The sequence below is a fragment of the Anguilla rostrata genome, chromosome 4, assembly GCF_018555375.3.
Source record: "Anguilla rostrata isolate EN2019 chromosome 4, ASM1855537v3, whole genome shotgun sequence".
Taxonomy (NCBI): Eukaryota; Metazoa; Chordata; class Actinopteri; order Anguilliformes; family Anguillidae; genus Anguilla; species Anguilla rostrata.
The window spans coordinates 1,674,602-1,691,989 of NC_057936.1; the positions used below are offsets into that span (position 1 = coordinate 1,674,602).

The window sequence follows — 17,388 nt, forward strand, 5'->3', positions numbered from 1 at the left end:
GTGTTTTAGGAAGGAAGGCTCAGGTTGTTTGCGATGATGAAAACCCGAGGCGGATTTGGACGGGGATGGAGGCGGAAGGACGTGACCTGACTTTGCTATTGTCTGTCTTTTAGTGTCTCTGTGCTATTTTCAGCCCAGTGTCACGTCCAAGTCCGCCAAACATCGCCAACTCCAGGATTACACCGCGTGTCTCCGCGGCCTGTCGCACATTTCAGAAGCGAATCGAACAGACTGGGGTCAAATACTCATTTCACTACGTTCATTCTTCAAATGTTTAAAAAAAAAAATCTTGCAAATCCTTATTAGGATACCGCAGGGCTCCGTGTCCGACATCCCTGAAATACAGGCATCACCCAACTGTCAAATTAACCAGAAGGTCAAATACTCCTCGTCACGCTATCTGAAAACCGGATCGCACACGCGTTTCTGATGCATGTAAACTTCAAAACAAACCACCCGCTGAACGGCTCAATAGCAGCAGCAGCAGCAGCAGCTGTCTTTAATAATGAACGTGCACAGCAGCCTGTCAGCACTGAGCTGCTGTTCTGCCCTGTGGACCCGCAGTATCATGTTGCAAAGTGCTCTCAGTCTATTCAGCCTGGTGCTCTCCGTCCATTCAATCCACTCCCGTTTCACCTCCCCTGAAGGTAACGATCCATCACGTGCTTCTGGATCCACCATGCTGTACCAACTACCCCGAGGGTGATGGTCTTTTTTGTCATCCTGCCTTCAAGATGCCTTGCCTGTTGTATTCTTGTAGCCACTGATGGGGGTGTAGTACATAGGGAACTGGGCTTATAGATGAGACGTTGCCGGTTTGATTCCCAGTTGGGGCACTGCTGTTTTACTCTTATGCAAGGCAACCTGAATCGGTTCAGCAACTAACCAGCTGTATAGATGGATTGTAAGTAAAAACTGTAAGCCGTTTAAGTTTCTCTGGTCAAGGGTGTCTGTAAATGGCTTGATGTGGTGATTTGTACATATACACACATCTGCATGAGGCCAATCAGAGAGCTGAACAGAGTTTGGGTCAGATAAGCTACTCTGGATCTTGTGAATGTTTCACATTTTTGGTTCCTGTTCTCACATTTGTCACATCATTACAGCCAGCTCTGGTAATCCTCTTAGCACAATTGCAGCCAAATAACTGAATCAGTTATTTCTTTATTTTCTTTAACCCCACAAAAGACAGCTAGGGTATAAACTGGCCGTCAGAGTCCTGCAGTCATAAAGACACGGTGCGTTTTTTTATTTATTTAAACCCGCAGGTCCTCTAAGTAATATGCTATGGATTTTATTGTAGCCTTCAGAGCTGAAATATTCATGTGAGCTGCTGGGACACAGAGGTGTAGATTAAAACATTTTTCATACAATGATATCACATGGGGGACCCGCACAGATCGGATTCTTTGGGTTGCTACAGCAACGAGCGAGCACACGGGCTCCTGGTTTGTGCGCTGCAGTCTGACTGGATTTAACACTGACCTTCACGTTCCTCTATAACGGTCACAGTCGCTGCGCGCGCGGAACTGTGCTTTTCACTCGCGGTAGCGTAAAACATCATTCACCGGGATGGCCGTAATTTGAACTCATATCAGGAACTGCGCACAGTTCTGACAATTGGCCTAAATTAGATTAACTGGGCGGAAGGAAGGAAGCCCAGCCGGTTAGCAAACAGCTGTCACGGAAGATTTACTTTTAAAAATCGGTTTGCGAAAAATCAGAAGCTGTATGTATGAATAAATCTGTATTTACGTCTATATGAAGTAAAATGTATAACTGAATGAATTCAATATCATTTTCAGGAGATTTGGTATTGGTAACAGCATATTTCAAAACTCAAAACTGTTTCTCCCTTTTTGAAATATAAACCATGATTTTTACCAATATATTGGGCTAGGTACACATTTTAAGCAGTTTACCGGCATTCTTCATCATTAATATTCATGAGATCTATATACTTCCAGAAGCAATGCAATTATACAGCACCGGCATTTTTTGAGAGCGTGCATGATGTCATTTACAACCAATCACAGCACAGAGAATACCTATATACCGTAAGATTGGTGTCCGCTTCCCGGAACTATGAGTCACACCGTAAGGTTACAAGGCTGTATCGCAATACCAGTTCTGTACAGCTGAACTCATGAGTCAGAGAACTGACATCAGCTTCCCTTTGGGACATCTGAGCATTGGTACCTTTTGGTTTCAAAACGTCCGAAGCAATCGACAGCAATTAAACACAACCAAACTGAACTGTCTGGACAAAAGAATGCATGTACCAATACATACAACTCCATTTTTTCCTACAATATGTACACAATACCACAGGCACTTGAGATGGAGTACCGCCCTTGTTCTGTAAGGCTATTCATCATTAACAAGCGGGTACACTACGAGGTTGTTTGGCTCAAATTTAAAACAAACTACGATTATTGCTCTTAATAGTGACACTATACCAAATGATGCTGGTAACCAAATGATGCTGGTAATACTCTAGAACAGGAAAGCAGGGAGCTCCAATCACAGAACATATAATTAGCCTGAAAAGGGGGCGGGGCCAGCGGTGATCGGCCCTCGCGGAGGAATAACCGCGAGCTCTTCACGCGCAGGGCAAAGCTCAAGGAGCATCCGAACAGAAATACCGTCGTTGCCGCTCTGGAGAATTAATGGGATCTCAGGCGCGCATACTGCACGGGCATTGGCTACTCCGGTTTCCATGGAAACTGCCGGGGCACATCCCCCCACTGGGGTTGCTGCAGCGTTGGAGCTAATGATGTATAGCGCGCGCGCGTTCTCCGCCCGGCAGTCTCCTTCCAGCGTGGCACAATAACCTACTTCCCTCGCTCTGGCACAGCGGCAAAACCTGGAGACGGGAAATGGAAGGACGAACGACCAAAACCCGCGCGTGCGCATATTCCACCCGCATCACCTCGACGGCTAATAAAACATGATCACATGATCAGATCGCGGAGTAGAGACCAATGTTACAGCTGCCAATTGAACTCAAAGCAATTTAACATCTATTAAAGCACATAAAGCAACAGAATTTAGACCATGCATGGAGAACTCAGCAGTGACAGTCATTCTGAATTCGGACTGAATTCTGTTTTAAGGACTTACAAAGTAGGTACTACATCATCGTCACTTATACTGTTCAATAACACAAATGAGTTAAATGTAAAATTACAATATAATTATACAGTTTATTGTGCCAAACTCATGCAGTAAATAGACCAGCAGGAAAATATTTTCCCCTAAAGTACCGCCACCCGCAGAGAAATCAAGCCTCCGCTGTCTCTTGGGCAACTGGAAATCTGTGCTGGTATCAGTTCCACTAATCTGGTTGTTGGAATATCACTGTAGAGTCGATGTGAGATCCTAGAGATACAAAAAGCACAACCCTGTCTCTGAGAAGGAAAATAAAAATGTGCCAGTCAGCTGTGATTGACAGGGAAGTCTGTCACACTCAGAATTCAGATCCTCGGCCACATCCACAAGCCCACAGGTAATTCTGGAACAGGACGGACAGATCGATACAGACAAACGGACAGATGTACGGACAGACAGTTGGAGCTGACGGGCTGACAGACAGACAGACAGGCAGGAAGGCAGGTGTACAGACAGACAGACAGACAGACAGGAAGGCAGGTGTACAGACAGACAGACAGGCAGGAAGGTAGGTGTAAAGACAGGCAGGAAGGCAGGTAGACAGACAGGTGAAAAGCAGGTGGATGGACAGACAGGCAGACAGACAGGCAGGAAGGCAGGTGGACAGACAGACAGACAGGCAGGTGGACAGACAGACAGGCAGACAGACAGGCAAACAGGCAGGAAGGCAGGTGGACAGACAGGCAGACAGACAGACAGACAGACAGGCAGGAAGACAGGTGGACAGACAGGCAGACAGACAGACAGATCTGAGGTCCCTACAGAAGCTGAGCTCAGACTGAGGACATCCCTAATCCCTGCCGGGGGTTCCCTTCCACCCTCCCAGGTGTGGGAAGGATCCGATTCCGGGAACGGCGCCGCCCCCCACGGTCTACCATCGCCATGGCAGCGACAGGGACACTCCACGCCCCCCCATCCCCAACGCAGGTCTATCGCCATGGCAGCAGCGGGGGCACTCACCGACATGGGTGATGACACAGTCGGCTCGCTGCTGAAGCTCCTGAAGAGACATGTCTTCCTCCCGCAGCCAACAGAGCATCTCACACCAGCCTCCGCGTCCGCTTCTTCTCCTCCTCCTCCTCTCCCTCTCTCCGCTGCACTTCTTCTCCTCCTCCCCTCCCTCTCTCCGCTTCGCTTCTCCTCCTCCTCTCCCTCTCTCCGCTCCGCTTCTCCTCCCTCTCCTCCTCCTCGCTCCGCTCCGCTTCTCCTCCCTCTCCTCCTCCTCCAAGCTGCTCCTGCTCCCAGTCCTCTCAGCGTGGCCACCCCTGGGGGCACCTCCCTCCTGCGTGTACAAAGCAAGCGCCACTCCCTGTCAACTGCGTCTCCGAGCACGAGAGACCAGGGCGATCGCCGGCGCTTTAGAGAAACCGCTCCGAACCGGCTTCCCTCCCGTGTTAAAACCGCTATCTGTGTCAAAGCGCGCCTGTGTGCGCGCGTGCGTTACTTTGGACCGCCGTTACGGTGCGGCACACCCACACACTGGGAAGCGCAGAAGAGTTTCTCTGCGCTCGCGAGGTGGTGCTGAGCTTGCTATCGCCATCAACGGCTGAGTCAGGCACCAGGAGGCCAATCAGAGCACATCCACCTGCCCCTGGGGAGAGGTAGAGCCCTATAATGGCTTCTTGACAGAAAACCTGGAGCGGTGGAGGAGGAGGAAACGGAACGGAAGCTGGTCTCCGAAGATCAGCACAATAGCAGCTCCCTGGTTTTTGATGATGTCATCCGCCCTAACCTTACCGTCGCGTGAATATGTCACGGGGGCTTCCCTGTGGTAGAGCATCAGCCCGGTAGCCACAGTCAGGCGCTCCTTGCTCAAAGGGGAAACGTCTACGATTCCAGTAAATGTAAAATAAATAAATAAATATTTAAAACGGACTTTTTTTTCAAGCCACTTTCAGTAACAGGATGACATTAAACACGCTGACGAAGAAATAAGCCACCTGGAAATCCTAGATGATACGGATGTATCATGTTAAACATTCTATTGCTGCATGTATGTCCAGACAGTTTGTGATGCCTCACATTATCCAAACTTACAGCACAAAAAAGACAAAAGAAAAAAAATCTGTTTCAGTAAATGTAGCCAATGCAGTGAACATTTGATGGCTCTCCCTTTGTTGCTTGATTTCATTCAGAACGCCTTTAACCTGTGCCCATACCCTACTCATTTGCCGTAGGCAGGATTTATATTAAATCAAAAGCACAGGGACATGATCAGAACGTCATTATTCGCCGTCTCCCACGGGACCGCGGCGGCAGGCTTGGCGACTGGTCAGAGAACGGCAGCTGCGCGCGGCCGGGACGCCTTATTAAAACAGGAAACCATGTCACGTCCGCGAGAGATAAAGGGGACACGTGCTTGCCAGGAACCCAGGTGGTGTTCGCGCAAACAGCGATAATTCGCAGACGCATTGTCTTTCAGACTCAGTGTCAAGATGTTCCTTTTGACTCATCTGAAGAACACGACTGCTTTAAAATGTTAATAAATGCATTTCCGTAGTGTCACCACCAGGTTTGTTTTCAATATGATGGCAATTAAGTATGGTTTCTACTCATGATTTATATCTAACAAAATCCTACAGTAGCCTATAATAAGAAACGGTAAAGAATACATAATTTCAGATTTTGAAAGAAAGACATACATTTAGCATGTAGCCTAATAAAAGTTGGATGCGTAAATGCAATTTCTGAAACGCATATTACAGATTTCACACGATTTATATAATACTTTATATTGACTGACTGCAAAAAAGAAAAAGAAATACCAGGTTATAAGCAGTAGATGGTGCAAATTGTCAATATACGTATTTAACTGAAACAGCTGCCCTATCTATTGTTAGATTTTGCAGGCTTTGAAAACTGACCTGCAGCTTAATCGCTGTTATTTGGGGTTAGTTGCAGTTCTTCAAATGGATGCTTGTCAACGGATAAATGTGACCCTTTGGTTTTGGGTTGTGTTGTCCTCCGTGGGTTGGATGGGAAACATTTAACTAAACTCTGCTCTGAGGAGATTGGGACACTTTGAACTCAGTTCAGGGCTGTACACTGCTCATATTAACACCAGTGGATCTTTTACATGTGAAACTGCCTTTAGCAAAGGGTCAAAGACCGGATGTTGTCCCCGCTCAATTAGGAGAGCAGATGGAAGCACCTGAAAACCCTTACCAAAGCTACCTTTTGTAGCTATACTCATAAAACCTGACGTACTCCTTAGTTTTTAAACAGCCCGAACACCACCCAGGATGGTTCGATTAACAACAGCGTACAGGCTGTGACACGTACAGTTTTTGTTAGCATTTTGTTTGCTTTTTTGACAACAAATTCAGAGTACCAATATTTTGATTCTCCGCAGTCTGTCTTAGTTCGTCGGCCTACTGTATTATATTAAATCCTCCTCAAACATGCTGAGGTTATTTTCGTTTTATATCGCATTAGATAAGATTTGTACACTTGCCCTGTCCTTGCCTGTCCGAAATTCATCGTTTATCCGCCGGTGGCAGTAATGTGCATCATTTTAGCATCGCTTCGCAAAAGGAGGAGAAATTTTATAATCACGTGACTCTCCAGAGCCGCTTCGGAAGTGCTGGTCGTAAGCGGAAATACACATCCCGTCAAGTGCGCCTGGCGGGAATCTATTTTATGATAACCTGCATGTAAACATATCCTCCTGTACGGATCTATCGTATCATTCTATTCTATTTGAAGACTTTGATTCAAACTATTGGGTAAGAACAGCATAAAATAAACACATCGGCGATGCACTCTAATTTCTGGTTTTGCACACATAGCTATCATGGCAGCTAGTGAGCTCATTGTAACTAAATTTCTGTATCTCTGAAACTACCTAAGTTCGCTATATTTTTTCCCTCGATTGGGTGAGCAAGCTGTTTATGAACTTATTCTCGGTACTGTTGCGAAAGCTCACGACTGGCTCGCGTGAATTGGTAGTGATGTAGAAGCTTAACAAATTGCATTTTGAGGATTTTATCGTAAAGCTAGCTAGACTAGTCGGCTTCTGTCAGTCCATAGCACTTCGCAACGTCCCATTCAGTAACAAAGTGTAGCGATTGTGCCCAAAGGATGTAACTAGTAGTGAGCACTTAACTAGCCAACCACGGAGTCATAGCGAGCTAACTGTCAAACTGTTCTAACAAAAACTTAGGAAAAACTAAACTGTTGCGTGGTTTGACAGCAGAAGAGGATCATGCAGGCATTTCTGAAAGGCACTCAGAGCATTAAGCCGCAGAAAGATAAATCTGCCGGGACAAGCGGGGAGAAGAAGCCGAAGCCGGTGCCGTGGGTGGAGAAATAGTAAGTAAATACTTATGTATCTGAACATAGATATGCATCAGTTATACAACGGGTGGGTGCAATATTTCCCTGTACGTATATATTCACCACTAAACAGTGCCAATTATTTAATTAATGCAGAAACGTTCATTGCCCAAAATACGTAAAAATATAGATGACATGATTTTGTACACTATACTTGGCCCATAGATATGCAGACGTGCACGTGGATGTATTTGTGAAAATGTTGCTTTTACATCAACCTCAGCACAGTTTAGTATCCATGGCTACAAAAGCTAGGATGTTCAGACACCAGAGGTAGATTTGTCAAGGCTGTTGCAGACGCACAAGGAGTTTCTTTAAAACGGAACAATTTACTATTGAAATAAGGAAAACATACACACACACACACAGGCATAGATTTCGGGGGGGGGGGGACGCTGGGGATACGTCCTCCTCAATATTTAGAACACGTGCATTTGTCCGCCTGAATTTTGTGTTTTCCTTTACATAAATAAAGACATTTCCACCATAAATTGATGCAGAAAAGCCACAAATTGGTGCATAAAAATTCACCAGAATGCAGGAAATGAAGTGTTTGGGGGAGGACCCCCAGACCCCCTGCTTAATGTGTCCCCCTCAATGTTCAAACGAAACCTACGCTACTGCACACACTCACACACACACCACACAATCAGATGATAAGTAGCAATAAGCTGACTGGTGTTGTAAGTGCAACCAAAAAACAATTAGGCAGAAAAATACATCCGGTCCGAGAGGAGAGGGACCACGCCCCCTTTGGGCTCCTGTCGGTCAGCACGTCACCCGCGAGCGGGAGAGCCAGACAGGACCGCGATAGCAGCAGCCGGACGTGACTGAAGGCAGCGGTTCGATCTTGGGTTCGGTAGTGATGTCACTTCCTGATTCTTTAGTGGACGCTTGTTGACATTATTTCATCTCCACAGGTGAAGCAAAAAGGTTTAACTTAAAAAAAAAAAAAATTTTTTTAGATTAGAATAATTACAGAACTAAACAAGCACAACCAACCAAAAACACAGGCCGAACCCTAATCTACACATAGTAGAGAACATTCTAATAAACTCTTTCCTAAATGTTGATGGAATCCAGATATTCCAGTATAAAATATGGCTTTTTGGCCATAGAATATTTCCTATAAAGTACATCATAAACTGCAGATCCATTTTTCAGTATACTGTGAGTGGGGATTACTCATCATGCAGTAATTTGCACCAGGGTACTTACTCCATGCTCTGTCCTGTCTCTGTGGAATGGGGTCTGAACAGGGCTGTGTCCCTGTTTCCATGGAGACAGTTAATGACACTTCCTGTGTAGATAACTAATTGTTCAGTGGGGGAATTGGCTTTACATGTAAAGAGATCTGCAAGTGGCACGGGCCAGATTGCGCTGAAACACACTCCATTTGCTGATAACTGAACATAAAGATAAAAAAAACATTTTCACCAATATTCAGAACAAAGTTCTCCCGTGATGTGATTTTTTTTTTTTTTTTTTTTGGCAATCATCATGTTTTTCAGAAATAATGTTTGTCAGTTTATTGAGTTTCTGTAGGACACCTATGAATGGATGTAGTGATATGACTTGTGACGTGAATCTGACACCAGGGCTGTTTTCTACATTGGCCTTTTAGAACTCTGAATCCTTTATATCCGTTCTTGATGTCTGAAGAAAAACATGCTGATATTGTTTGATAGCATCAGCATGCCGAGGTTGTTTGGTTAATTTGCTGGTAAGGGGATATATATTTTAAGAGTTTGATCAAATAATTCATGAAAACATAATGAATGCTTATGTTTGTGTAAAATGTTTGTGATTTGGGCAATAATGTGTATGTTTGCATTAATTACTTGGTCAAATTTTTAAAAAATATATATCATCTTACCAGCAAATTAAGTCACATAATCCTACATCTGCTATAAACCTGTTGTATTGATTTACAGTGTATGTATGTATGTATGTATGTGTGTGTGTGTGTGTGTGTTCATGCATGTGTGTGTTTAATATATTTCCAATTTCTTCTCAGCCGACCAAAATGCGTAGACGAAGTTGCTTTCCAAGAAGAGGTGGTTGCAGTCCTTAAGAAGTCTCTAGAGGGCGCCGATGTGAGTGTTTTTACTGGAAGTACAGTGCTGCGTATGGAATGTTCAGGAAGTACCGGGGCTGCGCTTCGAAAGGTTGACAGGAAGCCTCTCATTTCTAAAGGGAACATTCCAATGCGCGGCATAATATTCATCATCTTTTGAAGACTTTTTGAACGAGTCGGGTGAAATCTGAGAAATGTACTGCAGGTGTGAAAATGTTTTCCCTTTACATTTTTTCATATTAAGTATTCGTGAAACAGCACAGACCTATAAGCAACTGTACACTGTTCAGATCAGTTTTTGAAGAAACACCCATGCTGTCATTAAACACGCCAGCAAGCGTCTGTCATTTAAAAATGTCGCACCCCGATGTGAAGTGTTGCAGTTTGGTGAACGGTACAGCTTTAGCCTGCACTGTTTTGTTACCTGCGGTCTCGGAGAATATTTAAATGTAGACGCTTTTGGATCCTGCTTAGGTTTCTGTGGCACTATAAATATCCCGGGACCTGTTCGGCTTCAGCTGAGTCCCGCTCCGTACGGCTGGTGTAACCGAACCTCGTAACCCGAGCCGCGGGCGCTACGATGGCATTTACGTGCCCTCTGTTCTGAGCGCGCCCGGACCAGTCATCCAGCAGAGACGCCTCGCAAGAAACTCCCGCATCTCCGCACATTTTCCCTTTTACTGACGCTGAACATATGCGTCAAACTGCACTCGTCTTTAAAAAAAAAAAAGAAATAAAATGTGTATAGTGAATGCATTTAGAGAAGTTTGAAATGTGATTTTTGACGTGAGGCTTCAACGGTTTTAAAGTTGAGTTGTTTGTGTTAATGTATATGGTGTGCTTACGTTCGATCCACATTTTGCACAGTTTAAAACAAGGTGGAGAACCGTCTTTGTAACGCAAAGGCCTGTCCTAATGTTGACACTCCATTGCAGTTAATCATTCACCCAGTCAGTCTTTGTTTTTGTAGAGCACCAATTGCAAACAAGTGGTCACACAGAACTTCATTCGGCCTGGGGGACTTGGGGCTCTATTTTTTCACATGTGCTCCAAATTTGAAAAATTTTGGTGCGTGCTAATGTATCCCAATTCGTAGCCGTGCCCTTAAATCATTTTTTTAGTTAACGCACACAGGTCCATGGCTCCTGCTGAAATGTGTTGAAGATTAGCAGATGGTGGTCATTTTTCCTGCCCGCATGCTAACACTGTTCCCTTCCTGTTGTATTCTGGCCTGCAGTAGAATGAACACTGTGATAGCAGTTAGAGGAGTAGTGTGGTTGTTGAAAGAGGAGTCCGAACGCTGAGGACGTGTTTCTGTTCTGGTGTCAATTTCAGCTCCCCAACCTGCTGTTCTACGGACCTCCAGGGACAGGCAAGACCTCCACCATCCTGGCTGCAGCTCGCGAGCTTTACGGGTGAGAGCAGGAGGAGGACTATTAGCAGCAGCAGCAGCAGTAGCAGTAGTAGTAGTAGTAGTAGTAGCAGCAGCACTAGCAGCAGCAGCAGCAGCAGCAGCAGCAGCAGCAGCAGTAGTAGTAGCAGTAGCAGTAGCAGTAGCAACAGTAGTAGTAGCAGTAGCAGTAGCAACAGTAGCAGTAGCAGCAGCAGCAGCAACAGTAGCAGCAGCAGCAGTAGCAACAGTAGCAGCAGCAGTAGCAGCAGTAGTAGCAGTAGCAGTAGCAGTAAGCATGCAGTAGCTAGTCATAGTGCGCTGAGTCAGTCAGCAGCTAGCAGTAGCAACAGTAGTAGTATCAGTTGCAGTAGTCGTCACTGTGCCCCTGACTCAAGGCCCCAGTGTGCTCCACATTCCTCCTGTTTGTACAAAAAGAGTCGAATCGTCCCCAGCCCCACCCCCACCCCCCCACACACTCACACACACACACATATGAACCCGCTGTCCTCTCTGTGTCCACAGCCCAGAGCTCTACCGGCAGAGAGTCCTGGAGCTGAACGCCTCAGACGAGCGAGGGATCCAGGTGGTCAGGGAGAAGGTGAAGAGATTCGCCCAGCTGACGGTGGCGGGGAGACGCACAGAGTGAGTGCTCACCTGGGCTCCGCTCACCTGCGAGTGGGGTTTCCTGTACACCTGTCCCCATACACACCTGTACATTTACACCTGTACCCCACACACCTGTACATTTACACCTGTGCCCCATGCACTCCTGTACATTTACACCTGTGCCCCACACACCTGTACATTTACACCTGTGCCCCACACACCTGTACATTTACACCTGTGCCCCATGCACTCCTGTACATTTACACCTGTGCCCCACACACCTGTACATTTACACCTGTGCCCCATGCACACCTGTACATTTACACCTGTGTCCCATGCACACCTGTACATTTACACTCAGGCACTGTCATTACTTTCATCCGATAAAGTTGCAGTGAAATGAAATGTACCTTCATGATTAAGTTTTTAAATTTACACGATGCCTGTCCTGCAGTTTTGGGGTCCCTTGTGTAACGTGTGTTTCTCTTGGTCAGTGGGAAGCCCTGCCCCCCGTTTAAAATCATCATCCTGGACGAGGCGGACTCCATGACGGGCGCGGCGCAGGCTGCTCTCCGGCGCACCATGGAGAAGGAGTCGCGAACCACGCGCTTCTGCCTCATCTGCAACTACGTCAGCCGGTGGGTGGAGGACCGCGCAGCATCTCCTCACCACGCCCTGCTGCCCCGCCCCCATGCCACGCCCTGTCCCGCTTTGGCACCTGATCCCACCACACCCCACCCCTCTGCCCCAGCCCGCCAGACGCGCGCTAACACCGCCTCTCCCTCCCTCCAGGATCATCGAGCCCCTCACGTCCCGCTGCTCCAAGTTCCGCTTCAAGCCGCTGGACGACCGGATCCAGGGGGAGCGCCTGCGGGAGATCTGCGAGAAGGAGCAGCTGCAGTGCAGCGAGGAGGTGGGAGCCAGGCGTCCTCCTCGGCCGCAGATCGTTTCGTCCTCGGGATAACCATGTCAGGGCTGCGCGGCGGTGCGGTGGGAAGATCCCGGGTTCGAATCCCAGCTTGGGCCTTTCTGTGGGGTCTGCATGTTCTCCCCGATGGCTGGGCTGATGTAGTTTAGTTTGTAAGCGGTTTGTGTGTGTGTGTGCGTGTAGTTTAGTTTGTAAGCGGTTTGTGTGTGTGCGTGTAGTTTAGTTTGTAAGCGGTTTGTGTGTGTGCGTGTAGTTTAGTTTGTAAGCGGTTTGTGTGTGTGCGTGTAGTTAAGCGTGTAGTTTAGTTTGTAAGCGGTTTGTGTGTGTGCGTGTAGTTAAGCATGTAGTTTAGTTTGTAAGCGGTTTGTAGTTTAGTTTGTAAGCAGTTTGTGTGTGTGTGTGTGTAGTTAAGCGAGTAGTTTAGTTTGTAAGCGGTTTGTGTGTGTGCGTGTAGTTAAGCGTGTAGTTTAGTTTGTAAGCGGTTTGTGTGTGTGTGTGTGTAGTTTAGTTTGTAAGCGGTTTGTGTGTGTGTGTGTAGTTTAGTTTGTAAGCGGTTTGTGTGTGTGCGTGTAGTTAAGCATGTAGTTTAGTTTGTAAGTGGTTTGTAGTTTAGTTTGTAAGCGGTTTGTGTGTGTGTGTGTAGTTTAGTTTGTAAGCGGTTTGTGTGTGTGCGTGTAGTTAAGCGTGTAGTTTAGTTTGTAAGCGGTTTGTAGTTTAGTTTGTAAGCGGTTTGTAGTTTAGTTTGTAAGCGGTTTGTAGTTTAGTTTGTAAGCGGTTTGTAGTTTAGTTTGTAAGCGGTTTGTAGTTTAGTTTGTAAGCGGTTTGTAGTTTAGTTTGTAAGCGGTTTGTGGTTTAGTTTGTAAGCGGTTTGTAGTTTAGTTTGTAAGCGGTTTGTAGTTTAGTTTGTAAGCGGTTTGTAGTTTAGTTTGTAAGCGGTTTGTAGTTTAGTTTGTAAGCGGTTTGTAGTTTAGTTTGTAAGCGGTTTGTGGTTTAGTTTGTAAGCGGTTTGTAGTTTAGTTTGTAAGCGGTTTGTAGTTTAGTTTGTAAGCGGTTTGTGGTTTAGTTTGTAAGCGGTTTGTGGTTTAGTTTGTAAGCGGTTTGTAGTTTAGTTTGTAAGCGGTTTGTAGTTTAGTTTGTAAGCGGTTTGTGGTTTAGTTTGTAAGCGGTTTGTGGTTTAGTTTGTAAGCGGTTTGTGGTTTAGTTTGTAAGCGGTTTGTGGTTTAATTTGTAAGCGGTTTGTAGTTTAGTTTGTAAGCGGTTTGTAGTTTAGTTTGTAAGCGGTTTGTGGTTTAGTTTGTGAGCGGTTTGTGGTTTAGTTTGTAAGCGGTTTGTAGTTTAGTTTGTAAGCGGTTTGTGGTTTAGTTTGTGAGCGGTTTGTGGTTTAGTTTGTGAGCGGTTTGTGGTTTAGTTTGTGAGCGGTTCGTGGTTTAGTTTGTAAGTGGTTTGTGGTTTAGTTTGTGAGCGGTTTGTGGTTTAGTTTGTGAGCGGTTCGTGCGCTCGTCTCTCCGCAGGCCATCGCTGCTCTGGTGAAGGTGTCGGAGGGAGACCTGCGGAAGGCCATCACGTTTTTGCAGAGCGCGGCTCGACTCGACGCCGAGAAGCAGGTCACCGAGAGCCTGGTCATCGAGATCGCTGGGGTACGTACAGCACGCACTGCTGAGGAACGAGTCCCAGTTAGCCGGGGTACGTACAGCACGCACTGCTGAGGAATGATTCCCAGTTAGCCGCGGTACGTACAGCATGCACTGCTGAGGAATGATTCCCAGTTAGCCACGGTACATACAGCATGCACTGCTGAGGAATGATTCCCAGTTAGCCACGGTACGTACAGCATGCACTGCTGAGGAATGATTCCCAGTTAGCCACGGTACATACAGCACGCGCTGCTGAGGAATGATTCCCAGTTAGCCACGGTACATACAGCACGCGCTGCTGAGGAATGATTCCCAGTTAGCCACGGTACGTACAGCACGCGCTGCTGAGGAACGAGTCCCAGTGGAAACGTTAGATGCGTTTGTGGCTTCAATTAAATGCGCTTAAATGAGGTATTTGTATATTTCATTTGTTTGACGAGTATATTATTTACATTCATTTGTTCTATCTGATTTCTAGGTTGTGCCCACAAAGCTAATTGACAACCTGCTACAGATTTGTTACAGCAGCACCTTTGATAAACTCGAAATTGCTGTCAAGGTACGTACTGAGACCCGGAGTCCACAGGTCGTCACCAGTCCTGGAGTACACGTGGTTTGCCTCTTACGATCAGACTTCACTCGGATGAATAAGGAAGTGCGTCTCTGTTCTGCTTTACCTCAGTCATGTGACCGGCGCTCTTATCCACCGCCATCAATACAGCTCACTTACACAGCCTATTTAAACAGCTGGGTGCTTTACTGAAGCAACTCAAGTTAAGCAAACATATTTAAATAGCTGGAAATTTTACTGAGACAGTTCAGGTTAAGCAAATATGTTTGTATGCAGCCAGATATGTACTGAAGCGATTCAGGTTGAGGACCGTTGTTGGAGGTCAAGGTGGCAGTGCCCCACCTGGGAATGAAGCCTGCAGCCTCTGAGGGATTCTGGAATGCTGGGATGGGGTTTCTGGATGGGATAGGAATGCTGGGGATGGGGATGCTGGATGGGATGGGATTCTGGGATGGGGATAGGAATGCTGGGAGGGATGAGGGATGTGGATGGATGAGGATGCTGGATGGGGATGAGGGATGCTGGGAAGGATGAGGGAGCTGGATGGGTTGAGGATGCTGGGATGGGGATGAGGGATGCTGGGATGGGGATTAGGGATGCTGGGGGGATAGGGATCTGGGATGGGGATGCTGGGATGGGGATGAGGGATGCTGGGATGGGGATGAGGGATGCTGGGATGGGGATGAGGGAATGCTGGGAAGGGGATGAGGGATGCTGGGATGGGGATGAGGGATGCTGGGATGGGGATGGGATGCTGGGATGGGGATAGGATGCTGGGATGAGGGATGCTGGGATGGGGATGAGGGATTTTGGGATGGGGATGAGGGATGCTGGGATGGGATGAGGGATGCTGGGATGAGGAATGCTGGGATGGGGATGAGGCATGCTGGGATGGGGATGAGGCATGCTGGGATGGGGATGAGGGATGCTGGGTACTCTGACCTAACGGCGCCGCACGCCGCCGTGTTCCGCAGAGCATGATCGACGAGGGCTACGCCGGCACACAGGTCATCGGCCAGCTGCACGACGCCGTCATCGAGGAGAGCCTCAGCGACCGCCACAAATCGGCCATCGTGGAGAAGATGGCGGTGGGTGCTGCTTGAGTCTGCCTCGCCGGGGTTTTAGCACAAGGGCTGTAATTAGACTCCTCACCCCCCGCCACCCCCACCCCATCTCACACCCCGTCCCCCGTCACACTTGACCCCCCCGTTAAAGGCCCCTGGGCCTCCCTCCGTCTCCGTGCTGTGAGGTGTCTCCATGTTTCATCGGAATTCTCCTTTGGCCCATACGGAATGTCACCCTCTCTCACCTGGAGATCTGATACATGTGCTTTTAACTGCTTTTGAGCCGGTGTGTGACTGAGCAGGTGTGCTCTTGAGCAGGTGTGCTTTTGAGCAGGTGTGATTGAGCAGGTGTGTGATTTTGAGCATGTGTGTTGGTGCAGGTGTATGATTGAACAGGTGTGCCTTTGAACACGTGTGCTTTTGTGCAGGTGTGTGATTGAGCAGGTGTCTGATAGAGCAGGTGTGTGATTGAGCAGGTGTCTGATAGAGCAGGTGTGCTTTTGAGAGGGTGTGTGATAGTGCAGGTGTGCTTTTGAGCAGGTGTGATATTGTGCAGGTGTGTGATAAGGGTCTGCAGGTGTGTGATAAGGGTCTGCAGGTGTATGCAGGTGTGTGATAAGGGTCTGCAGGTGTGTGATAAGGTGTGTGATAAGGGTCTGCAGGTGTATGCAGGTGTGAGATAAGGGTCTGCAGGTGTATGCAGGTGTGTGATAAGGGTCTGCAGGTGTGTGATAGTGCAGGTGTGAGATAAGGGTCTGCAGGTGTGTGATAAGGATCTGCAGGTGTGAGATAAGGGTCTGCAGGTGTGAGATAAGGGTCTGCAGGTGTATGCAGGTGTGTGATAAGGGTCTGCAGGTGTGTGATAGTGCAGGTGTGAGATAAGGGTCTGCAGGTGTATGCAGGTGTGTGATAAGGGTCTGCAGGTGTATGCAGGTGTGTGATAAGGGTCTGCAGGTGTATGCAGGTGTGTGATCAGGGTCTGCAGGTGTACCTGTGCATCCCAGAGCAGACCCGTTACCCGTTTTCCGTTTCCTCCGCAGGAGGTGGATAAGTGTTTGGCGGACGGCGCAGACGAGTACCTGCAGCTGATGAGCCTGTGTTCCGTCATCATGCAGCAGGCAGCCCAGAGCACCTGAGCACCTGTCCTACCTGAGCACCACACCGCCTCACCCCTCCCCCCCAACCATCATCATTTTTTACCTCATTAAAATACTGCCCATGTTAAATTGGTCTCCTGTGTTCCTTGTAGCTTAACTCTTAAATCGTAAAAGGCACTCAAATCGCCAATTTAATCAATGTTTTATTCCTACTGAGGCAGTTTCACACACCCAGATTAAGCCTCGGTCTGAATCAGAGGTAGAGGACTTTGGTAAGTCATAACACATCAAGGGCTTTTGTGTTCTTGACAGCTGGAAGAAGAATATTCACCAATAAAGCCCAATATGCCATGGCCTATACATAGCACCTCTTAAAACAAAAAAATAGAATAAAACATTCTAGGAGAAACTCCATTGGAAACAGCTGTTTTTAGTCGGGAGAAGGCGTAATCTGGGGCAGCGAAACGGTCTCGTTAATATAAGCAGAAGAGAATGAGGCGCGAGAAGTGTCG

General features: G+C 47.2%; 1 protein-coding gene across 2 annotated transcripts; it reads left to right on the plus strand.

The window, feature by feature from the left end:
* Window positions 1–6,386: 6,386 nt before the first annotated feature.
* On the plus strand, window positions 6,387–17,005 carry rfc4 (replication factor C (activator 1) 4). 2 transcript variants are annotated; one of them, XM_064329992.1, is made up of 11 exons: window positions 6,387–6,896; window positions 7,364–7,482; window positions 9,524–9,602; window positions 10,919–10,998; window positions 11,499–11,618; window positions 12,077–12,220; window positions 12,375–12,495; window positions 14,022–14,147; window positions 14,623–14,703; window positions 15,690–15,803; window positions 16,820–17,005. In XM_064329992.1, the coding sequence occupies exons 2-11, from the start codon at window positions 7,376–7,378 to the stop codon at window positions 16,913–16,915; spliced, it is 1,068 nt and encodes a 355-aa protein (XP_064186062.1). In that variant the 5' UTR covers window positions 6,387–6,896; window positions 7,364–7,375; the 3' UTR covers window positions 16,916–17,005. The 2 variants fall into 2 exon arrangements, with proteins under 2 accessions (XP_064186062.1, XP_064186063.1); XM_064329993.1 differs by having other exon boundaries at window positions 7,367–7,482.
* The last annotated feature ends 383 nt before the right edge of the window (window positions 17,006–17,388 follow it).